General features: G+C 56.6%; 1 protein-coding gene across 7 annotated transcripts in view; it reads left to right on the top strand.

Moving 5' to 3' along the window:
• The first annotated feature begins 5,684 nt into the window (after positions 1-5,684).
• The window catches only part of SPNS2 (sphingolipid transporter 2), a 37,417-nt gene continuing 18,204 nt past the window's right edge, over positions 5,685-24,897 (top strand). For 2 of the 7 annotated variants that reach the window (XR_004972951.1, XR_004972950.1), the window contains exons 1-2: positions 5,740-6,241; positions 19,880-19,945. Coding sequence is in view for 5 of the 7 variants with exons in the window: in XM_036341249.1 (XP_036197142.1) it covers positions 5,872-6,241; positions 19,880-19,945 (436 nt within the window). In the remaining 2 variants the exon portion in view is untranslated. Of the gene's footprint in view, positions 6,242-19,879; positions 19,946-24,897 lie in introns of all 7 variants that reach the window. The other 5 variants (XM_036341247.1, XM_036341248.1, XM_036341249.1 and 2 more) reach the window with 4 other exon arrangements.

The following is a 24,897-nucleotide window of genomic DNA, read 5'->3' as shown; positions in this document are numbered from 1 at the left end:
GGCACACCTATGGGCCGAGGAACGGGTTACATCCCTCAGAAGCCTTTGGGGAGGTGGCCTAGGAGCTGGCAAATAGCAGAAGTTGTGGGGGAAGGGAATTCCCAATGGAAGGAAAAGACCAGGCCAAGGTATGGGAAATGGAACAGATCTGTGATGAATGATGGGGGGGGGGGGGGGGGAAGGGGGGAAGGTATGGTGTGGCAGGAGAGGAGAGTACGTGTGTGTTTTAGGGGAGGGAAAGTAGGCAGAAGAGACTGGCTGGGACCAGAGGGGCTCAGATGCTAGCTGAGGAGTTGGGGCTTGAGTCCTGTAATCTGGGAGAGTTTCTTCTGACTTCAATGGATTCTGGTGTTTGGGTTGCTGGGCAGGGTGGGTGGAGCTTCTCGGGACTGAGCTAGACAAGATGCTGGGCAGGAGTTTATAGGATGTTATCATCGGAAGTGGTTTGAAGCAAAGTGGGAGCTTCGGGGCTGGTGGACTCGGGAGGGAGAGACCAGTACCAGACAGGGCTGAGGTCACAGGTGCAGGTCGGTGTGAGCTCAGCCACTCAGTAGAGCAGAGGCGTGGCCACTGGAACACACCTGTCTGGCTTAAAGGGCATTTGCTTTGTAATCCCCGTCACTAATACTCGGGACTTGTTTGTTGGGAATGTCACGAGGGAACATGCTGCTCAACAGGTTGAGGTCCTCAAGCCTGACCTTCTCCCACAATGTATGAACTGCTCTTCCCAGAAACGTGCCGCATGCCAGGTCCCAGGTGTCATCCTGGCATGCGGGTGTGCCTGCAGAGTGTGTGCCTGTGCTGCTCCTTTCTGTGTTGGTGTACGAGCATGTGGAGATGTGTTTACAGGGTCTTGATAAAAGCTCTTCTTCCGCCCTGACCCCAGGCTTGAAGGATTGAACATGTGTATCGAGATGATCACCCCAACCCTGGCTATTCCCCTGCAATACCAGACATCGGCCTGCCTGCTTTAGTCCCTGAAGTGTCTGTCTTTCCTCCATGTCTGGTGGTGGTGGTGGTGGTGGTGGGGCGGCTGTGAGGTTCCTTGGTTTAATGCAGACTCTAGAGACAGAGCCGTCAGGAGGCAGCAAGAGGTATGTGACTACACGTGCTCCTTCTGTGTGGCCATGCCAGTTAGGGTGGTAGAACAGAAACTACCTTAAGTTGGTAGGAAATGTGTTGGAAGCACATCAAGAGTTCACAAAATTGATGGGAAGATAGGAGATTCAGGAGCCAGGGCTCCTTGGATCATCTTATTGGGGAGCCTTCACCAAGCTCCAGACAGATTTTCCCTGTTCTTTTGCCACCCTACTCAAGATTTAAAACACTGGGCAAGAGGATCCTATGCCAGTGATGGCGAACCTATGACACGCGTGTCAGAGGTGACACGTGAACTCATTTTTTTGGTTGATTTTTCTTTGTTAAATGGATTTAAATATATAAAATAAATATTGAAAATATAAGTCTTTGTTTTACTATGGTTGCAAATATCAAAAAATTTCTATATGTGACACGGAACCAGAGTTAAGTTAGGGTTTTTCAAAACGCTGACACGCTGAGCTCAAAAGGTTCGCCATCACGGTCCTATGCCATGCCTTGATGTCTAACTCCACTAAGATCAGGAAACGAGGGTGCTGTTAGGAGAGGGGATGGACTCTGAACATCAAAACAAAACAGCAATGAAGGGGGGAAAAAAAGACCAACACCCGCCCCCCCCCATAAAACAATAAAAAACAAGAGAACAAACATGGTGTCCATTATAATGGTCTTGTGCAGGCCACTGGTCCTATCTCAGATGCAGTCTCTCCATGGGAAAGGGAAGAGGCTGGATTCGATGTCTTTCGAGGGATTCTTCTTTTCTGATGGGCTGTGTCCATGACCAGAGGAGGATGAAGCTTCTGTCATTTAGAAAGTGTTAGAAATGTTCAGATGACAGAACAGAAATGCCTGTGTTTGTGGGTACTCAGAGCCATCTGTTCTGAGCAGGAGAGAGAGGCAGAAACGAAGCATTCTGAGAAAACTCCTGAGCAGGCCTGGGCTGGGGATGGAGGGGCTCCAACAAATCCGAGCTGGGAACACCTGGCCAGGTGCCTTTGCCCCACTTGTGGGTGGTGACCTGGAGAAGGTAATCAAAGGGTGGACAAAAATGGCACTTAGAAGCTAATGGAGGGTGGAGTCAACCGGGGAGAAAATGCCTTTTCCAGAGGGGCTGGGAGAGGAATCTGGCTGGTTTTGGAGTCGCTGAGAGCAATAGACACATGATACAAATCAGCGCATACTTCTGAGCACCTGCTAAATGTCATTTACTCATTCAATCAACAAACATTCTCTGAACACCTCCTGTGGACTGGAGGCAGGGATGAATCAGACAGGGTATGGGCCCTGGAGACTCAGAGCCTAATGTGGGGCGTGTGTGTGTGTGGGTGGACAAACATCATCAGCACAATGTGTGGGTGGGATGGAGGGACACACAGGTTACTCAGGTAGCCCAGAGGAGGAAATGACAGGTGCTCAGCTGGCTCAAGAAGAGCTTCCTGGAGGAAACCATGTCTGCACTGGGTTTCTAAATAACAAGTGGGAGGAGGCAACTAGGTAGACAGGGTAGGCAGAACAAGACGAGAGAGCCTGGGGAGGGGGACTAGCCCATGTGACGCTCTCCGTGGTACTGAAACATCATTGCATTAGTAGGACAAGGGCTTTTTTAAAAATATATATATTTTATTGATTTTTTTACAGAGAGGAAGGGAGAGGGATAGAGAGTTAGAAACATCAATGAGAGAGAGAGAGAAGCATCGATCAGCTGCCTCCTGCACACCCCCTGCTGGGGATGTTGCCCGCAACCAAGGTACATGCTCCTGACCGGAATTGAACCTGGGACCCTTCAGTCCGCAGTCCGACGCTCTATCCACTGAGCCAAACCGGCTAGGGCAGGGCAAGGGCTTTTGTGTGGATGGGAGAGCAGGAACTATACCCAAGTGGCCACAACTCCTGCCACTCCTCTGGGCTCCAGGAAGTATAACTATGCGTGAGTTTATGGAGCTCAATTTTCTGTGTGGTGGAATGTAATTTTGAGAGATGGGCGGCAGGATCTGAGGCTAGGGGTTGGTATGGCTCACAAAGCGCTATGAAAGGTTTCGGAGATCATATTAAGGACCTTAGATATATTTTTTTAGGGAACTTAGATATTTTTAATCCCACAGGCAGTAAGGAGACATGAAATGTTTTTGTGTAGGGTAGTGATGGGGTCATACGTGCGATTTAGAAAACTGCTGGCAAGACATATTGAGAAAAGACTGGAGGAGGGTGTTGGGGCAGGTGGTGCTGAGCTTTAAAAGGGTCCAAGTGAGACGGAGAGATTTGTACTAAGTCAGTGAGCAATGCAGACCTTGGGAGCTATTAGAGGAACAAATGGAAGGGACTTAGATGTGGGAGCTGAGCGAGAAGAAGGAGTCCTAAATGGCTCCCAGATTTTCGGCTTGGTGACAGTGTAGATGATGATGCTATTTGTCAAGAGATAAATGATACTGGGGTGGGGGAGGTTTAGGAAAAAGATGATGAGTTCCATTTCGGATGTGCTGAGTTCAAGGAGCCGTGGGAGGTCTAGGAGGGAATGTGCAGAAGACTGCATATGGACCTAGTACTTGGAGATGAGGTTGTCTCTGGAGATGGAGATTGGTGTGTCAGGGGCACGGGGTGAGGGCTGAAAGCCCATGCCTGGGTGAGAAGCTGCCAGGGGAGAGTGTGCCGAGCGAGAAGGGAAGAGACTGAAGCCTGAGCTGGAAACATTCTCATGTAGGGGGACGGGTGGAGGAGAGGTAGACTGAACTCCCAGTTGCTTCCTTGGTGATATGGAGACAGAACCCTAGAAGTCCTTTGACCAATGGTCTCATGACTGCCAGAGGCTCTCAGAAGGCTGCTGTCACTTGCCAGGTGCCACACAGCCAGAAAGGACTATGGCTGAAAGGATGAGGAATTTTGGGGAGGCAGAAGGGGCCCCTAAGGCTGGGCTTACAGCCGTGGCTGTGCCTCCTTCACAGCTGGACAGTCTCACAGTCGGACACTGTGCTCCAGCTGGTACCATCGCCCATGAGGGTCATTGCCAGGGCCCAGTCCCAGCCCCATGGAGCTCCTAGGTCTGTCTTTACCTTTTAGTCACCTGTCATCCCCAGCCACCCATCGGAACTTCCCCTGTCCGGCTTTGCAGGCTTGGACTCGGCAAGCTGGAAAGAGGCAGCGAGGCAACTTTCAGAATGAAATCTGCTTTTCTAACCCTTCCGTCACAGTCAGTCATACCCAACATGCCAAAGCATATTTTTAGTCATTTCGCAGAATTTAAAATACACCTCAAGGGTGTCAAAAGCCACAAGCAGCTTGGGGATTAACTGCTCACAAGAGACAGTGGGTCGGGGTTGTGTGGGGGATGCCTCATGCTGAGTCACCCGTTTGCCATGTCATGACTCACTGTGGCCGACACCCTCATGAGAAGCACCTGCCTGTGGACTTTGGATCTGGAGGAGCCTGAGGTAGGAACTGAGCTCCCAGCCCAGGGGGTGGTGTTAGAGCCCCCACCCCCCCTCCCCGTCAGCACCTGACACTGACTAGCCGCGTGCCCATAACGGGGTCATTTCTGGGCCCTGGGCCCTGTCTGTGAAAGACATGGAATAATTCTGGTTTCTCAGGTTCTGTCTAGTTCTACCATTCTGTCCTCAGCACTTTGTACAGGATTTTAATTTCAATCAAAGTCTCAAACGCATGAGTGGGGGGTGGGGGCGGGGCAGAACCTCAGCACCTCTGAGATGGAAGACAGGACTCCCCCCTCCACTGACCACTCCTTGATTTCCAGATTGTCTGATTCCCATCTTTCCATCTACCCCGCAGAGAGAAACTGAGTCCCAGGGAGTCTAGGCCAGGGTCCTGCCACCCTCCGGGGACAGCTGGGCTAGGTCCAAACCCCTTGTCTTCCATTCAGGGGTTCCTCCCTTACCTACTGCACAGCTGGAAGCTGACGCTTGGGGATGCCACCCACTCAGGAGAGGAGGCCCCTTCTTAATGCCCTGCTTCTGGTGGAGCCCTGGCTCTCGCTGCCCGCTGCCCGGGGCTGCCTTTCTGTGAGATAGGGGTAGGATCTCAGCTCACACACAGGAATGGGCCCAGGGGGAGATGGGGGACTCATCTGGTTTCCCTGGGGAGATAGCCTCGTGTGCCTGTTGGAGACCTGGGTCCTGGGCTAAGGCCGCACGGCTCACGCTTCCTGGTTCTTAAGCGGTTCTCTCCGAACTGATTACATGAGGGCGGGTGAGCAGCTGCTGGAGCGGCCATGGGTTCTCCTACAGGAGCTCCCCTCACCCCCCCACTTCAGAGACCCTCTCTCCAGCACGTGCACGAGCTGGAGCCTTCAGCTTTCTTCCAGCTCCGCCAAGGGCCCAGTCTCGTGGTAGGAAGTGGAGACGGAGGACACTGAATGGGTTCTGGGGAGTCCTGCTTCCCGCACTCTGATCCTCGCCCCGTAGCTCCCGCGGTGGTGCGGCTCCAGCGTGACTGCGCCCCCGTCGGGCAGAAGGGGCTCTGCGGAAGGACCCCCCCCCCGCCCCCCCCGGGGCAGCACGTGCGGGGCGGGGCTGGGGGCCGGCTCTGGAGCTGATTGGGCGCGGCGTGGTGGGCGGGGCCGGACCTCAGCTGTCAGAGCCGCGGCGGCGGCGACAGCGCATCGTGCTGAACGGTGGCCGCGCCGCAACCAGGGCCGGAGCGCAGGAGCCGACGGGGCCGGGCCGGGATGGTGCTGCGGCGGCTCCGCGGCGCACACACGCACTGAGCGGGTCCAAGCTGGGCCGCGCGCCCCCCGCGCCCCCCGCCGCCGCGATCCCGGCCGGCATGATGTGCCTGGAATGCGCCTCGGCGGCGGCGGGCGGCGCGGAGGAGGAGGAGGCGGACGCGGAGCGGCGGCGCCGGCGCCGGGGGGCGCAGCTAGGAGCTAGCGGCGGCGGTTGCTGCGGGGCGCGGGCAGCGGGCGCCGCTGGAGTTGTGGCCGCCGACGATGAGGTGCAGACGCTGTCGGGCAGCGTGAGGAGGGCCCCGTCGGGACCTCCCAGCTCCCCCAGCACCCCCAGCTGCGCAGCCGCTGCCAAGGGCCCTGGCGCGCAGCAGCCCAAACCCGCCAGCCTGGGCCGCAGGCGAGGGGCAGCCGCCGCCATCCTCAGCTTGGGCAACGTGCTCAACTACCTGGACAGGTACACCGTAGTAGGTGAGCTAGTGCCCCATCCAGCCCGAGAACCAGAACTCCCCGCCTCGAGGTACCCCGGGGAGCCTGTGGTCCCAGATCCCCTTTATCCAAGCCTTACGCGGGGTCCCTAAGGGCCCTCCGCTCAGGCCCCCTGATCCAATCCAGAAACCGCCCCCCACCCGGGGCTTGGGGTTGGGGGAGTCCCACCCCTGGAATAGCCCGCGCGTCCTCGCCAGCCCTTGGCGTCCCATCCGTTGTCCTCTTTTCCAAGAGTCTCCTTTGCGTCTCTCTGCCTTTCGCCTCCGCGCCCCGTTCCGCCCCCACCTCAGATTTTCTGGCCTCTTCTCCCCTTCCCCTCGTCCAGGCTTCTGTAGGTCGGTAGCCCGTCAGTTCCTTCCTCCATCGCTTCCACTCCCCTGCGTCCGTGCGGCGAGTGCGCGCGCCCCTTGCTGGTGTGCGCTATGGGGGACCAAGTGTGTGCGCGCAGGCGGCGCGGGTGTGTGTGTGTGAGCGTGTGAGAGCGCGTGGCTGACAAAGGCTCCAGGCTGCGGGGAGCAGAGGGAAGGGCGGAGCGGGTCTGTGGCGCCTGGGGACCCAGGATGCGGTTTGCAGCTGGCCCTGGCTAGAGGCCTGAAGACGCCTCCCCCTGCTCTATGGCGCCTGGGGCCTGGGCTAGGGCGCTGGCCACTGGGGCTAGAGAAGGGTTGCCTCGTCCTCTATGGGCATCTCGGCGAATTAGCCTTGGAGATGGGGTGGCGTTCCATAGAATAACCGGGTTCTAGTCCCAGACTTACCTCTCCGGTACCTCGTGTGTGACCTTGGGCCAGTCTCCGCCTGTGTTTAGGTCTGTTTGTGAGGTGGTTGATCGCTGGGCCTTTGCGGATGGAGTTCCAGTCTGCTCCCTCCCCTCCCCCAATTCTCAGGAGTCTGGGAGTAGGGACTTCCCCGGAGGCTGCCCTTAGGTGGGAATGGTGCAGCCCAGAGAGAAAGGGACCTGGCATGGGTGGGGGCTCCAGAGCGTGCTGGAGAGCTGCGGGGGTATATCTGGCATGCTGGTCCAGAGCCTGCCGAACCACAGCTTAGTAAAATCCGGAACTACAAACAAATAAAAGGCAGGAGGAATTTGGGACAGACTTTAAGGAGGACTTGGAGGTGATCTAGAGGAGAGCCCTGTATAAACCAGATGCTACCTGGGTCCCCTTCTCTGGGTCTCGGTCTCCTCCTCTGTTGATGGGGGTTTTGTGTGAAGTGGAAGGGAGGAACTCTGATGGGAGTGCAGTGGCCTCCCCCCCCCCCTCACTCCAGCTTTCAAAACCTTTGCTCTCTCCGTCCCTCCGCTGCACACTCAGGGTGGAAGTGGATGCCAGTGGCACCAGTTTCTTCCTTTGCTCTTGTGAGCAGGAACACCCACTATGGCCCAAGTGCACCAGCTCTGTCATGCAGGTGCCTGCCTGGGACCTGGGAGTTTAAGAGCCAACCTAAGGCGGGGAGAAGTCAGAGAACATTGGGACCCTGTGGTCAGTGCAAAAGACTTCTGTATACAGATGGGAAAACCCAGGCCCCTGTACGAGCCTTGTCCAAGATGGCCCGAGAGTGCACGGCCAGGATGGCGTTAGAACTACCAGTAAAGCTTGCCTAGGAGAAGGTTTCCACCCTCTCTCGGCTGAGCAGTGGATGGGCTGCTGCTGGCACTGCAGCACTTTCAACTTGTTTTTTCCGGCCCCAGACCACCCGCTCAGATCTTCTTAAGGAAGCCAACTCTGCCGGGGGCTGAGAGGAGAGGGTGGGATCAGGGAGGTCTGGTGTTTATCTGCCCCCACCCCGGCTCGGGTCCCAGCATCAGAATATCAGAAGCTAGGAAATTTCTGGTGAATTGGTACAGGGGTGGGGGTGGGGGTGGGGTGGGGGGGATGGGGAGCAGTGGCCAAGCGGGGCGTGGACAGGAGGGAGGAAGGCCAGGAAAGCCCTGTGCAAACAGGGCCGGAGCTCATGCACCACCCCGCCTCCAACACAACATACACAGATTTCCTCTCCGGATGAGTCTGTCTCCCTCTCCCTCTCTTTATGGTAGATTTCCCCTACACTCTCCTGGCCCCAAGTTCAGTTTTTAGGAAGATTTACTGTCTCTATGGCAACTACTATGGCTTGGGTGGGGCCGGGGAATGGTCATTCCAGGTCTGAGCCCACCTGTTGCTGGCTGACCCATCTGAGAGAGAGCCAGGGGATGCTGACACTCCATTGATCGGTCACTTTTGATGTCCCCCCCCCCCCCACGCACCCCTCCCCCACCCCCCAGAATTTTACAGTCCGGTCCTGGCTCCCGCCTCAAAAAAGAGAGTTCCCACTCTCTTTTAAATCTGTCCTATGGATTTCTGTCTTCATGGTATAGATCAGCTCTGTCCAAAAGGAATATAATGTAGGCCCCATATACCATTTAAAAATTTCTAGCAGTAGCATTTAAAAAAGTAAATAAGTGAAATGAATTAATATATTTTATTCAACTCAATATACCCAACCTACTTCGACATGTAGTCAGTATAAGAACTATGGGTGAGATATTTTGCCTTCTTTTTCATACTAAGTTTTGAAACCCTGCATGTTTGACATTTTAGCACGTGTCAGTTCAGGAGACTTGCATCTCAGGTGCTCACCAGGCACAGTGGCTGGGGCCGCTGCAGTGGGCAGTGCAGCTCTAGAGTCCCTGGTGCCAGATGTAAGTCCAGCTCTTCAGCGGCCAGCTGTGTGACCTTGGGCATGTCCCCCGAGGCTTGCAGGTGATCATTTCCTCCTCTCCACCGCTGGGTCGTGTGGAGCAAATGGAATGTCTTTTAAGCACCTGGGACAAGGCCAGACTCCTAGGAGAGCGTCACAGATGTCAGCTGCCTTCTCTCCTTTGCCTCTGAACAAGCTGTGGCCTGGCCCCGATGCCCTCCCGCCGTTCTCTGTTTTGAACAGTCTCTTTCAGGACACCTTTTCGAACCTCTCTCTTCTCCACCAGGGCTGCTCTCTGTCCTGGGAACAGCGGTAGGCCTGCCTCTGCCCTAGCATTCCCAGCGCCACCCAGTGATCCAGCTAATTATGGCCTCTCCTTGCCTTGAGAACCCCTGAGGGCAGCAGGTGAGGAGGGCCAGGCTCCGGCTCTTGCTTCCTTCCCGAGCTGTTTCAGTTGGATGAAATCGAGGGAACCCAGAAACCACCCCTGCCCTCCGCCTCCTTGTGCCGATGGGACACTGGGGAATGCAGGCGCATCCGAGGTCGCAGGGCAGAGAGAGCAGAACCAGAGCCCCAGTGCAGCGTTCTCTTGGTGGAGGTCCCTGCTCTCTGCTGGCCAGACTCTGGGCGATGACTTTCACTCAGTTTATCAGAGGCTGGTTAAGCCCCCCCCCCCACAGGGCATGTGGCTTCTGCTCCCCTGGCCCCTCCCAGCCTGGCAGCCACCCACTCTCCATTCTGAGTCCACTTGTGGCTGCCAGGTGAGGAGAAGGAGGGAGCTGCTCAGGTGTGGGTCCTGGATCCCCTCTTCCCAGCTCTGCTTCCTGGTGCCAGAGTTGCCTCTGCCCCTGGACTCCCATTCTTTCATCTGTAAAGTGGGAGCAGAGCTGAGGGTGTGGGCGGCAGCCTTCTGCTCCTGCAACCAGGCCCCGCAAGAGGGGGTCGGCGCCGGCCCTATTCATGGTTGGAAGACCAACTACTTGAGAGCTGGGATCCTTCCCCAACTTCTCTGGGGTACCTGTCCCTTCCTAGGTTCCTTCCCTTTGATCCAGCCCATGGATCCACTAGAAACTGTGGGGTGGGGGCTGGTGAGGAGCAGAGCCCTGCCCTGGGGGAGTCCTTTTCTGCCCAAGAAGCTGGGACCGGTATCCGTGGCAACCGCTCACTAACACAAACCCGGAAGAATAGTGGAGCATAGGGACCCAGCCAAGAACACAGGCCTGGCACGGGGCCTGGGGGCTTCCCCAAACACCTGAGCTGGTGCCGAGGGGGCTGCCAGGCTCGGTGTCTTGGCTCCTTTTTATCTACTTGGTTGTCTGTCCAGAGCTGACAGATGGGGAAATGGAGGCCCAGGGTCTCTGTCCTACAGGGTTACCTGGGTGGGAAGGGCCCGTTAAGCCTCACCTCTGTGGCTGTCTTTGTGGATAAGGTTGGTCAATACTGCCTCCATCCCGTGCCCCCAGGCAGTTTTATCCCCTTGGGTGGGCCTGCTGTAGCCTCTGACACACCAGCACTCCCTGAAATCTGCAGGGCAGGTGTCCCAGGGCTGCATTCCAGAGCACCTGTCTGCCACGTCAGCAGGCAGGTGAACCGCAGGCCGGCCTGGAATGCCGGCACCCTGATGACTAACTGCCTGCTGCCCATTTCCTTGATCCTTCTTCCTCCTCAGGCATTTTTGCGGTTGGTTCCGTCAGTACCTGGGCTGTGCTGTAAGACCTGTTGGAGGAAGTGTCTTTAAAAAATTTTTCCTTTAAGTTTATTAATTGACTTAAGAGAGGGAGAGAGAGAAGAAGGGAGAGATAGAAACATTGATTTGTTGTTCCACTTATTTCTGCATTCGTTGGTTGATTTGCATATGTGCCCTGACTGGGGATCGAACTGGCAACCTTAGTGTATTGGAACGATGCTCTAACCAACTGAGCTACCTGAACCTCACTACCTTAGTCTGGGACCCAGGGCCATTGAATGCCCCAGCCTGTGCCTTAGAGTCCCATTTTATGAATGGGGCAAGAGGCTGCAGGCTGCAGGTTACAGCCTGATCTGAGAGTAAGGCTGTCTGGGTCAGAGCTGCTCAGAGAGGAGAGAGCTCCGTGTCACTTCTCCAGACAGGAAGTGGCTTTTGTTCCTGCCCAGGTGTGGGGGTCCTGAAATCCTGAGAGTAGAAAGGGAGTGAGAGGAGGGGGGCAAAGGGGATACGGGTTTGATTTTCTTTGTGTTGTTGTTAAAAATACATTTTTTTTTATTTCAAAGAGGAAGGGAGAGATAGAAACATCGATGATGAGAGAGAATCAGTGATTGGCTGCCTTCTACAGGCTCCACACTGGGGATCGAGCCCACAACCCAGGCATGTGTCCTGACCTGGAATTGAGCCATGATCTTCTGGTTCATAGGTCGATGCTCAACCACTGAGCCATGCGGGTCGGGCTGTTCCTCTCTTTTTGTGGTTAGCATCTTGCTCCCAAGGGTAGCATGGGCCACTTGGTCACAGGAACACTGATCTGCTGGCCCCTGGCTCTGCCTGCATCTCCCTCCCCCAGGGTAACCAGATCTGTTCCCCAGTTACTGCAGCAGCCAACCTCAGTTTCCCTGGTTGGGTCTCAGTGGTGCCGCTCCCCTCCTTCCAAGAAGTCCTCCCCAACTTTCTGGGCTGAGCCAGGCACCTAACTTGTGGTTTTCAACTGTACTCTTTCCCATATCCATCCCAACACCTACCCCTGTGTAGGGTGGCTGTCTCCCTCCAGCCTTGAGGGGCTGAGCCTGGTCATCTCTGGTTGTGGGTTCGATATCCAAGGGCCTGGCACAAGCTTGGCCCTTGTTGACTGACTTGAATGGCAGAGTTGGGTTGACCCTGACCTGTCTGACCCCAAAGCCCATGCTTCTGAGCTGAAAGGGCCTTGAAAGGTTTGGACGACCTAGATAAGGAACAGGCCCCTGCTGCTGAGGCCAGGGTTTCTCTCTAGGTGGCTGGCCCAACCCTTTCATCCTGACCAGATCACACAATGATCCGTGGGACCTCACCCCCCCCAGAAGGAAATTGGGGAAGTGGTCAGCATGGTCCCTGCCTGCCCAGCTCTTAGCCCCGACAGTGGGGGCCCCTGGCCCCTGTACTGGGAAGAATGGCTTCTGTACATTCCGGAGGGCACTGGGTGGCTATGCCCGGTCTCTCCTGCAGAGAGGGCACTAAAGGTGAAGGGCTGGTCCAGGTACACAGGGAGGCTGTCTGCTCTGGGCCTGGCCCTCTCCGGGTAACTAGCTGGGAAGTTGGTGAAAGGAGCCCTAGGGGAGACATAGCAGAAATAAGCAGGAACAATGCTCTCCCTGGAGCTCAGAGGGAGGACTGGGGCCTGGCTTCCTGCCCCCCCCCTCCAGTCCCCTGCCATCATGGAGACCTTGCTGGGGTCTCCCCCCAAACCTGGTAGCTCATGGAGGTCTTTGTGGTCCCTTTACGTCAAGCGTGGATTTCCCAATGGGGTCCCAGGAGGCAAGGTGCATGATTAGGCTTTGAAAACCGTAAAGGGCTGTGCCTGGGGAGGGGTGGTGCTACTTGGTCACGCCCACGTGAGGGCTGTGGATGTGGATGCTCAGAAGGGGCTGGTTGCGTCCTCTTTTCTGGGTTTTGTTGGGGTGAGGTGGGAGAACACAGACCAGGTCTGGACCTTGGAGGCCAGCTCAGCCTTACTTCCCACCTGTTTTTTTGGCCTTTGTCCCATTCACCTCTGAATCTCAACTTTCCACCCGAGAAGTGGGAGCAGAAGCCGCTGGTCCCCTTGGCCACTGAAGCAGCACACCAGGAAAGCCGGGAGTCGGTGGCTTGAGCTGCGCCGTTCTGCGGTCTCTTATCTCTCTCCCTACACTCCCCTTATCTTACGGCCCCGTGGTCACACAGGCCACCCCTCTGAGGATCATGGCGAGGGTGTGGCCACCTTGTCCTCCGTCCAGTGGTCTGGGGAGCCTCTGAGGCAGGACAGGGCCAGGGAGGCTGAGCTGGGAAAGGAGGGGCGGTGCAAAGCCCCCAAATTGCTAAGGCCGAGCCTGGTTCCAGGAAAGCTGGCCCCAAATGATAGACTAGAACCACAGGACAGAGGCCGGGCTGCCTGTCCCCGCCCACCCTGGGCATGGAGACTTGGTGGGAAGAAGGGGGGCTCTCTGAGCTCTGGGGGTGGGTCCTCTCTAGGGCTGGCAGGCAGGGCTCTTGGTAGAGAGGGGTGCTATGGTCTCCAGCTGGAGTGCCCTTTAGGGGGACAAGCTTGCAGTCTAGATCCTCTAGGGAGGGGGTAGGGCCTCTCTGAGGGCACTGGGGTTGGGGCCTTATACTCAGGATCCCTGCAGAGATAACCACTAAGCTATCCTGTCATTAATGACCTAGGTTCGTAGGACAACATGCGGGTAGGAGGGCCAGCATATGAAGAACAAATGTGAGGTTTAGGATGAACCTGGCAGGGATGTAGGGTGATCCTGGGTTCCTCTCGTCCTGAGGCTCCCGGTAGGGGCCAGAAGCTCCTGGCAGTCACTAAGCTTGTCCCTGGTGGGAGCTCTGGGTGGAAGACGTGTGTGTGCTGGAGAGCCTGGGGCCCCGATCGGGGACTGCCTTGGCCAGTCCCGTTAGGCTAAAGGGGGGGAGGGTGTTGTCAGTCGGGCCAGGCTGTGGTTTCCCAGCCTTAGCCATCCATCCAGAGCCAGGTCAGCAGAGCCAGGCCCTCAGGCCCTATAATTACTGGGGTGGGAGCTGTGGCCCAGTGTTAAAGCAGAGAAAGCCAGCTCTGAGGCCTCCAGAGGGGGACCAGGGTCCCTCCTAGGGGGACCAATCAATGGCAGGCCTGACCCATCCCTTCAGATCCCTAGGCCCTGTCTCTAGCCATCTGCCCTCATTTTGGAGAAAAGATCACTGAGGTGTGAGTTCCCATTGTTCTCTGTCAGGACTAGGACTCCTGCCCCATGAGCTAATGACCTGTGATGACATTTATTGACTACCTACTGTGTGCCAGGCACCATTCTAAGCACTTTACATGGACCAACCCATTCAAACCTCACAACAACCACAGAAAGCAGATCTTAAAACTAAGTCATATTATAGAAGATGAAACCGGCATAGAGAGGTTAAGTAACTTGCTTGGGTCACATAGCAGGGAAGGTTGAGAAGCCAGGATTTGAACCCAGATGGTTTGGCTGTAGAGCCCATGCTCTTGGGAATTCAGCTAAGTTGCCTGTTGCTCTGAGAGAGGCAGAGTGACTGTGGGGCGGTGATGCCTGTGCTTGGGGAGTGAGCTTGAGTGGCCTCCCCGGGCAGACTAGGCAAGAAGAGACCTCAGGATCACAATGTCCCTACCTTGCATCTGAGGCTGGTCTGAACTGGGGCTCCTGAGGTCATTGTGGGCTTCCTTGTACACCGTGGCCTTTCAGCGGACTCTGTGATGTCAGCAGTTTGGGTCTGGACCTGGATCCTCTGGTGGCTACAGAGGGACCAGCAGTGATGGGGATCACTGTGAGTATCTGTGACCAGCCAACTGGGTGAGTCAGGCCAGATTCCAACCAGCTCTGGGGGTGCCCTCAGGGTTACAGGTACCTCTTCAACAGGAGCTGCAGAGGAGGGGTTGGGTGGGTGGGGTGTCCTGGCAGAAGTGATCTTGGATCTGGGCTCTGGATCAGGTGGATCTTAACAAGTGGATATGGACACTCCAGGAGGGGGGCATGGCTGTAGTCAAGTCCTGGAGGCCTACATACAGGCTGTTATGTGAGAGTCATCATGGCCTCAGATCAGTCAGGCCTGTGGTTTCCCAACACCCGGGCTGTGTGTTAATAGGCCCCTGCTCCTCACCTCTAGACCGGGTGATTGTACACACGTGGATCACGGAGGCCTCAGATGCTAGAAGAAATCTGGCCTTCATTTGGGTGGCCATTGGGAGCCACTCAACATTATTGGGCAGCCACACCAATGAGCTAATACTGGTAACCCTCTGAGCACAGTGTCTGGCACATAGTAAGCACGAAACACGTTGAAACCCAGATTATTGTTGCTGTTGGTAGTCGTTATACTGAACCAGGGGCCTGGGCCAGTGGACTTTGAAGAACACATGGGTAACTGAGCTCTACCCAGAGGTGACAACCACTGGATCATGGCATTAGCTCCCTGAGTCCAGACACTGTCTGGAGTCTCTGAACCCAGCCCAGGACCTAGTAGATCGATACGTGCTTGTGAGGTCGGGTTGTGGGAGCGATGCATGATGGGCCAAGAGAGGAAGCAGGGCGCCCGGAGAGGAGGCCACGTGGTGAAGGAGAGAACTGTTGGGCCCATTCATGGGCCCGTGGGAGGCAAGGGGGTATCATGGCTGACCCCCAGGTGTCTGGCCTGGGGGGTGCCACTCAGGGAATGGGGACCAAGGGGTGGAGCCCAGCTGGCTGGAACACTGAGGCGTGAGAGGGTCTGTGGGACTGAGCCACCAGGAGGAGTGATGGAGGTGAGGCCGTCGAGTTGAGGAGGGGCGAGGACATTAGCTGTAAAGCGGGGAGAGAGAAGAAGCAGTTGGCAGAGGGGACAGGTCAGGATTGCTTTTGCCACCAGGATGAGAGAGATGTGAGCGCTTTCTTAGGCTGATGTGCAGGAGACAGAGGTGAGGGAGCTGAAAGTCCAAGCTCAAGCCGGGGGCAGGCCCAGGGCAAGATCCCCGAGAGGCAGGAGGAACAGGTGGCCTAGAGGGGGCCTTCCACAAGAGACAAGACCCTTGGGGCTCGGAGCGTGTAGCTGGGGTCAATGGAAGAGAAGATTCCGATGCTCCTGCTGTTCCTGAATGTTTCCTCGGCTCAGGGAAGAGGACCCTGCGGGCAGAGGGCGATTCTGGCTGTGGATTTGGGGTGACTGCCTGGAGACGCCTGGATTGGGACCTGTGGCCATGGGACGGGTGGGGTGGGGCCTCCACCGTGCCTGCCCTGGCTGGTGGGGCTGGTGGAGTGGGCTTGGCCTGAGTTGTAGGCGGCTTCTCCTGGGCGTGAGGCCCATCTTGTGACCCACCAAACCTCAGCCTCCAGGAAAGAGGCTAAAAATAAGGCTGTGGTGAAGAAGGGAGGGGTTGTGGGCCCAGGCCAGGCTGGAGCCCAGAGGAAAATCTGAGACGACCGGCCGGGCTGCTGTGACACACGCTTCCCGTGCCAGTGGCCGACGGGATCTCATCCTCTTGTGGCCATCGCTCCTTCCAGGCCCGTTAGCGGGACAACAACCCAGAAAGGCTCAGGCGGGGCCTGCAGGAGGCCCTGCTTCCTGGGAAGGTTCCCTCGGGCCTTCTGCCTAGAGCTCAGGCCTTGGACCTAAGCCGGGGTGCTGGGGGGTGTGCATGGGCAGGGGCATCCAAAGCTTCCTGTGTCCTGGGGTCTAGACTGCCTGGGAGCCCCCTGGGACCCTGGATGCCATCTGGATGTGGAGAAACATTCCTCCTCCTTCCCAGGAGCTCCGTGCAGTAGAGGAGGCCAGGGAAGCTGCCTGGAGGCAGAGGCAAACTTTGGGCCAAGAAGACATGGGAGGGAGACTGTCTGGTCAGGTGGCTAGAATATGCCTTGGGAGGAAGCAAGAATCTTTCTTTCTTTCCTTCTTTCTTTCTTTCTTTCTTTCTTTCTTTCTTTCTTTCTTTCTTTCTTTCTTCTTTCTTCCTTCCTTTCTCTCTCTCTCTCTCTCTCTCTCTCTCTCTCTCTCTCTCTCTCTCTTTCTTTCACATATTTTTATTGATTTCAGAGAGGAAGGGAAAGGGATAGAAAGATAGAAACATCAATGATGAGAGAGAATCATTGATTGGCTGTCTCCTACACGCCCCAGCTGGGGACCAAGCCTGCAACCTGGGTATGTGCCCTTGACTGGAATCGAACCTGGGACCGATACTCTACCCATTGAGCCAAACCAGCTAGGGCGAGAGTGTTTTTATTTGTGTGCACATAGGCCATCTTCATGATGCCAATTGTGATATGGCCTTCTTCCCAGGAAGTGGCCAATAGTTACTGTAGATCCGTGCCCTTCATTCGGCTGTGGTTGGGGACCCACTGTTCAGGGGCCCAGGGGGAGTTTTACCTGCCCACCCAACTCCCCACTCCACCCATCCTTACCCAGTCCTTAAAAAGCCCCTGTTCTGGGTTCTGGAGGTGACTTTCTGGCTCCAGCGCCCCAGGGGCTCCTGGTCTAGTGGGGGAGGGGGCAGACACACACATTCGTCTGTGCAGCCGCTCCACAAATGGTCACGGTGGGCTGGCTGCGTGCTGGGCTCTGGGCCGGGGACAAGAGCAAACCACACAGAAGCAGTGTGGCCGAAGAACAAGCTTTGATTCTGGCAATAGACCGGTTTCAGATCTCCCCTCTGACACCTGAAGTGCTCCATGACAAGCTATTTAACTTCTCAGAGCCTGTTTCCTCCTATGTAAAATGGGGTTAATAATTGTAGATATTAGCAGAGGCAGCAAGGGGATGATAATCATAGACACCTGCACAGGTAGAAATACCATCTGAAGAGCCTCACACGGTACCTGGAACTTAGTGGGAACCAGTACCTGGTGGCTCTTAGCTCCTGGCTACAGTGGGTTCCCCACTCCAAGCCCTGACAAGGAGCTCGTATCCATGTCCCTATGTGTCTTCCCTGTAGAACTAACTAATCCTAGTGTGCCAAGTGCTAAAACAAGGACAGGGCAATTAACTCATTGAGGTTGGTGGGAGGGGGAGAAATCAGGGAAGACTTCCCAGAAGAGGAAGCACCTGTACTAGTTTTGAAGGAGTGGCAGGAATGAGCAGTCAACAAAGTTGTGCCAGGGTAGAAGAGGAGGCATGTGTAATTGTGGGGCCATGAGTAGTTTGGGGTGGCTGGAGTACGGGGTGGAGGGGTGGTTTCCTGAGCTGGAAGGTGGGAGGGTGGGGTTGATAAGGCTGAACCTGCAGCTGGTGGCCTGGTGAAGGGGCCTGTGTCCCCCTGAAGCACTGGGGAGTCTCAGTCGATAAGGACTCTGCGAGAGAGGGATGTGATCAGACCCACACGTCAGGAGGGGAACAAGTCCTGGCTCAGGAGTGGGAATGGACTGTGGGGTGGGAGGTGAGTGTGGGTGGTTCCCCAAATCAGGCCCACCAGGGCCACCCACAGGCCATGATGGAACTCTGGGCCTCTGAGGCCAGGTCAGGGACCTTGGAGGTCCCACTTGGTGGCTGCATTCCATAGGCCCAGGAGGGGCCCTGGGCTTCTGCCTTCAAGCAAGGCCACAGCCCGCCTTGGTTATTAAGTCATTACCTGGGCCTCACACAGCCTCTTCATCACCGGTAATTATGGTAAATCCACCGCGGCATTAGCAGAGAGGAGGCCAGCTTCTCTTGGCTGTCAGGCTGCAGCTGGGGCTGACCCCCATCCCAGGCATCTGCCCAGCTTCCCAGCCCTGGGTCTTGGGAGAGACAGTGAGACAGTCTCCCCACGTACACCCCAGCCATCAGGTGGGACCCTCATACAATGCTTGGAGATTCCACTTTCACGAGGCATGACTTTGACCGTGCGGCTTTACTTCCTGTGCCCCAGTTTCTTCCTCTGTCCAGTGGGATAATAGTACCCTAATAGGGTTATATGAGGATTAAACTGGCAAAGCACTTAGTGCTCAATAATTTGAACCATCATCATTTCAAATGCTGACATCATTTTCATCATCATTTTCATCATCATCATCATCATCATCATGAAGAGCCTGGGAATCCCCTGAAGGCAGGGTCTAGGCCAGTGATGGCGAACCTTTTGAGCTCGGCGTGTCAGCATTTTGAAAAACCCTAACTTAACTCTGGTGCCGTGTCACATATAGAATTTTTTTGATATTTGCAACCATAGTAAAACAAAGACTTACATTTTTGATATTTATTTTATGTATTTAAATGCCATTTAACAAAGAAAAATCAACCAAAAAAATGAGTTCGCGTGTCACCTGTGACACGCGTGTCATAGGTTCACCATCACTGGTCTAGTCCCTTCTTCTGTCCCCTGCATGGGGTGCTCATAAGGCAGGCCCCGTCTCCTCCTCCTTTCCCCCCCGCCCTTCCCCCCCCCCGTCCCTCCCTAGAGCAGGTGTGTGGTGGTCAGCGGCCTCCTGGTGTCCTAGAGATAAGCCTGCGGGGGCCCCTGGGTCCTCGGGACTGGGGTTGTGCGCACTCACAGCCCTGGTTGAGTGCAGAGAGGAGAGAGGGCCCCAGGAGCTTGCTGGCCCCTGGACAGCCTTGGCCCTGTCTGTTCACAGCTGGGGGCAGTTTCTGGTTGTTCCGGTTCCCCCTCCAACCCCCACCCTGACATGAGTGCGCTAATGGGAGAGCAGAGGTGGCTGGGACTTGGGGGAAGGAATCTCCTTCCCCCGGAAAAGCAAGTCTGGAGCTCCACCTGCTTCCCTCTGCGTCCAACAGGTGGGGGTCCTGGTTATACTCCTGAGGACACCTGGGGGGATGTGTGTTTGTGTGCGTGTGCGCATGCGCTTGTGCACACGTGCAGGTGAGCAGGTGTGAGCACTGCTCCTCAGCCCCCTCCCAGCCAGAGAGCTTCCCTCGCAGTTTCAGCGGCTGCCCCGCTGCTCTCTGGGCTGAGGGGCCGTGTCTGCTCCTCACTGAGGCTGGGGCTGGGCCACAGGTGGGCAGGTAGGACGCTCAGCCGCCTCACTGGGCCGCGGAACCACGGAGAAGCCGGCCTGCCTGCGCCTTGGGCCCCTGCAGTGGCGGAGGGAGGGGGTGAGATCCTCTCCCCAGGGTGAGCACAGGAGGCCCAGTGGGGCAGGATGGAAGCTTGGCTCCCAAGGTCCCCAGTGGCCTGGCTGACCTGGCCAGGGTGGAGTTGTGTAGATGGGGCCAGGCTGGCCCTGCAAGGTGGAAAGAGGGCTGGTGTGGGACTGGGGTAACCCAGTCAGGTGGGGGATGGGGGTACCAGGCATCAGACGTCACCAGTAAGCACCGTCTGTCTTCCCCGCCAGGCGTCCTGCTGGACATCCAGCAGCACTTCGGGGTCAAGGACCGAGGAGCCGGGTTGCTGCAGTCAGGTGAGGCCTCTACCCCTGCCCGGTCCTGCCCCTCCTTCCTGGGGGGTCATTCTCCGCTGGGGCTCTGCTTTGTGTACAGATCCCACTGTTGCCACTCACAAAGCCCCTCCCCGGCCTCCCGCCTCCCGCCTCTGCTTCTCTTCTGGCAAAAGAAATCAAGCTGCCACACCCCTGCCCTGAGCGGCCGTGGGAGGCCGAGTGCAGGCCAAGGGCCCAGGTCCCTGCGGGCGGCTCCGGGGCCTCAGGGGACCCAGGGCTCCAGGTTTCATCTGGAGGCTTGAAAGGAGCTCCTCAGGGTCAGTAAGTTGGTGCTGTCCTCAGGGCCCGGGCAGCCCTGTTTCCATATCCCCTCCCACCCCCAACTCCTTCCATTGCCATCAGCCTGTGAGTTATCGCTTAGATTCAAATCAGGAACCCTCCTGGTCAGCCCAGAGCCCTTCCCAGACTTGGGGCAGGAGCCTAGATCCGGGCCTGAGGTTCTTGGCCCCGTCTCCCTTGAGGCTCCGGGCCTTCTGACTCTTGGAGAGGCAGGGCTGGAGCCCCTGGGCCAGGGCAGGGTGGCAGGTCATTAAGCAATTACCCCTGCCTGTCGGCCCCTCCCTCCAGGGTTCATGTCTCCCTTGTCCCTGGCCTGCCCACTGCATGGCCCGGGTGGGTCTGAGCTCCTGGCTCCCTGGCCCTCTCACTAGTTGTGGCCATGCTGGCTGTGTTCTCGGCAGGCCCCTCAGACCTGGGCCAAGGCTCAGGGCCGGCGCCGCGTCCCAGCCTTGCTGTGCGGCGGAGCCTGGCCCCCTTGGCCCTGGTACCCCCGGGCCCAGGGGTCCACCTGACTTTGAGGCCCAGTCAGATGTGTGGGAGGAAGTCCATAGTCTGCATTCCAGGCTGCGAACCCCTTCCCCTGCCTGGGCTCTCCTGGCGGGAGGGGTGGAGTGAGCTGGCTTTGTCCAGGAACCTGCCTGACCTGTCTAGGTGGCATTCCAGTCGAACAATGAGTTCATACAGCCTGGCTACCTGTTGGGGTCTTTGGAGCTCAGAAAGAGGAGGGGGTGTGACAGCTCCAGGCTCATCCCTACTATGTGAGAGCTGACAGAGTGAGGACTGGGGCAAGGCGGTGTGGTCCAGCACCTCCTAAGGTCCCTGCCATTGCAGATATCACCTCCACCCAGGATGTGAGCCCAAACCCCCTCCCCTGGCCCTTGCTGGGTGTCCCTGGCTGGGCCAGAGCAAGTCAGCCTGCACTGGAGTGTGGGTCAGGTCCCTCCAGCCTGGGCTCTGCACTTAGAGCAGCGGTTCTCAACCTGTGGGTCGCGACCCCTTTGGCAGTCAAATGACCCTTTCACAGGGGTCGCCTAAGACCATCCTGCATATCAGATATTTACATTACGATTCATAATAGTAGCAACATTACAGTTATGAAGTAGCAACGAAAATAATTTTATGGTTGGGTCACAACATGAGGAACTGTATTTAAAGGGCCAGAAGGTTGAGAACCACTGATTAGAGAGTTCAAGCCAGGTGGGAGCATGGGAGGGAGCAGGCTGCTGAGCTGGGGAGGAAAGGGCAGGAGAGAGCCAGCCACTAGACCCTCCCTCTGTGGCCCCTGGGTCACTGGGAGCTGCTGAGCTTCAACCCCTCCTGGCTTTGGCCTTGCTGACTGATACAGAACAAGGCTCTGCCCCAGTCTCTCCACTCAGCCCCACTAGTGAGGTCAGGCCAGTGCAGCCACCCAGCGAGCAGGTGGGAGGGCTCTGAGGGCTGTAGTGCAGCCACAGTGATGTCCCAGGCTGCCTTCTTGGCTAAGAGAGAAGTCGTGGTGGTCCCTGCGATCCCTGGCGACCTGGCCAGAGATGGACAAATATCCCATAGGCATCATCTCGTTTGATTATTCCTCCTCCAAGCTTCACTTTCTAGATCAAGGGACAGAGGCTAAGAGAGGGGAAGTGACTTGTTTAAGGTCTCATGGTGAGACAGTAGCAGGCCTGGAACAGGAATTCTGCATATACTGTCCTCTTGGTTTGGGGAGGGAGCACAGATGGCCCCTGGATTGGTGAGTCTTGTCCCAGGTGTCCGAGAGTCTGGATCTCAGTGTTCTCAGGGAGAGGGGTTGGGGGTGAGGGCTCTGGGCCATGATGAGAGTCCCAGCACTCTCAGAGACCCCCTAGTCTTACGCCCTGACCCTCACCCTAACACCTACCCCAGCACAGCTGGGATGGTTCCTAGAGTGTCCTCACCCTGTTGGCCATTTGAGCCAAGAAGCCAGGTGAGCTAGACCAGGAAATGGCCCAGTGGGCACCCAGGCAAATCACCTAATTGCCTGGGCCGCAGGCACCTGTCTCTTCCCCAAGCCCTGATAAGGTCGGAGACAGGTGGAGGGCGCCAGCCAGGTGTTGGTGCTTGCCCGGATCAAAGGGCCAGGGCTGAGAGCCAGTTGTCTGCTTATTTCTGGGCACCAGGGGCTGCTGGGCCAGGAGACAGGCTGGGATGTGGCTGAGGGTGAGGCCTGGGCCTGCCCCTGCTTTTCCGGTTGGGACCAGAGCAGGAACCTGGCTTGGGAAAAGTCTGCTTTCTGTAGCCCCCGTGCAGGTTGCTGGTAGCTCAGAGCTGACCCCCGAGTCTCCAGAAATCTAGCTCTGGCTCCTCCTGTGGGGAAACCTGGGCCTCCTTAACCTACACCTGAAGAGGCAGCTGCACGACAGGCCCTGAGCTGGGCTCTGCCACCGACGCAGTCCCTGCTCTCAGGGAGTCCCCTCCGATGATGGGAACAGAAAACATCCAGTCTCCAGCCAGGCCTGGGGGCAGGGGGCCCAGCTCTGCCTGGACGCAGGTGGAGACGTTCCTCAAGGAGGGCATGTGAGTGGGGCTTTGAAGGATGAGTTAGAATTTATTCAGGGGAAAGAACGTCTACTCAGTCTGTCAGATTGCGTGGCTTCCATTCCCCTCCACGCTGGATGAAAGATGCCGGGAAACACCTAAATCACACGGCTGAGCTTGAACGCTGAAGCTAGCAGGACAGTTTCAGGGGCCACAAGCAAAGAACTGAACTCACACACAGGAGTGGGAGCTGGTATTAAAGCCCAGTGCTGCAGAGTGTTTTGGGAAAGTATGTCTTAGACGCTTCTTACAGTATTTTTAATGTAAACATTAAATGTTTTTATTGATTTCAGAGAGAGGAAGGGAGAGGGAGAGAGAGATAGAAACATCAATGCCAGAGAAACATTGATCAGCTGCCTCCTGCACACCCCCTACTGGGGATCCAAGCTCACAACCCAGGCATGTGCCCCATGGGAATTGAACCATGACCTTCTGGTTCATGGGATGACACTCAGCCAACTGGGCCATACAGGCTGAGCTCATGTAAACATTTTATGATGAAAAAAATTTAAATATCCACACCGTGTAGAGAGGATAGTACAATGACCCTCCATCTAGCCATCACCCAGATTCAGCAGGTATCTCCGGGCTCCGGGGTTACTTTGTTCTGAGGAGGGGGCAGTGCAGGCTTGGCTTCTCGTGTCGCCTGGTAGCTTGGCTTCCACTCAGAGCCCAGGCAGCTCCCTGATTTCAATCTGTACCCCCAGGCCGGTAGGCAGTGTTTCCATCTGTGGAAGACATCGCCTTGCTGGTTCCGGCTTCATGCAAAGCCTCGTCCAGCCCCTGCTCTGTGCAGTTCTGAGACGTCCCCTGCCTTTCCCATGTAGACCCGAGGTTTCCAGGAACCCAGCAGAGGCCAGTGCAAAAGTGCTCGTTAGGGAAGCCTTAGTGATCCAGATCCTGCCGGGGACACAGGGGACCACTCCCGCTGAAGACAAACTCAAATGTGAAATGGGTAGAGCACACACAGACACCCACCTTGGAGGGAGGGAGTCAGCTGGCCCAGACAGTGGGAAAACCAGCTCCCGGAGAGCCGCAGAACCCCTGGAGGGGCCTGAACGCTAGGCAGACTCAACTTGCAAAGCTCTCCGAGAAGGAGCAGGATTTATAAGGCAGGAACAGTCCCTGATTACAAAAGAACAGGGAGATATCGAAAAGACCTACATTTTAAATTCTACTAGAGAAAAATCTAATGGTTAAAATTAAAAAGGGTAATAATTAGCATTCTTAACAGGTAGACTAGACCCAGTTGAAGAGAAAATGAGCAAGTTGGAAGATGGAGCTGAGGAAATCAGCAGAAGTGCAGCCCGGAGGGGGGAGAGTGAAGGTTGTGGCTGGAGTGTGGGGGGATAAGAGGAGGGTCTGGGTAGCAGGCAGGGTCTGATGGTAAAAGGCACCTGGGCTTTGTCTGGGGCAGTGGGGAGCCAGAGAAGGTTTCAGGGCAGGGCAGGTGCCTCAGGACCTTTTCTCCGGGGCCCAGTGTGGGAAGGGATGGAAGAGGAGGCTGGACAGCATTTCCGGCCTAGGGTTTGTGGAGTCATGAGGAAGTGGGTGGGGGGAAGGCCTGGGGGGGAGGGGGGAGGCGTAGTGAGGATAGAGGACAGGAAGAGCCAGCTCAGACTGAAACCAGACAGCGCATCTGCTTTGGGGCTGAGTCTCCTTCTGGCCTTGCTTCCCTCCCCACTTTGGCCAACGTAGTGACATCCTCTGCTTTGATTCTGAAGGCAAAGCTGGGCAGCCCTGTGGCTACTCCCCCAGGACCTCCTGAGGCCTGAGGGGCCCACCTAGGGCTTCTATCCCAGCAGACTGTAAAGGAGAAGTGGTTCCCGAAGGAAGTCTGGGCATGGTGGCTTTCAGGCACTGCTGGGTCCAGCTGTCCGGGTCCTCCCCTCATCTTGGCTGGCCTGGGCCGCCATCCTCCACATCCCCCGGGCAGGGAGGGCACTAGGCAGAGCCTGGCCCCTGCCCACCCCATGCTGCCCCAAGCACTGCTGCCCGCAGGATGTGGAGGAGGCGGATCTTTTCCAAATCACAGGCCAGCCAGATCTGGACTTGGTAAAAATAGTCCTGGTTCAGCCCGG

Source organism: Myotis myotis, unplaced genomic scaffold (assembly GCF_014108235.1).
Source record: "Myotis myotis isolate mMyoMyo1 unplaced genomic scaffold, mMyoMyo1.p scaffold_m19_p_17, whole genome shotgun sequence".
Taxonomy (NCBI): Eukaryota; Metazoa; Chordata; class Mammalia; order Chiroptera; family Vespertilionidae; genus Myotis; species Myotis myotis.
Note: the sequence above shows the minus strand (reverse complement) of the source record. Positions and strands in the feature narration are given on the sequence as shown.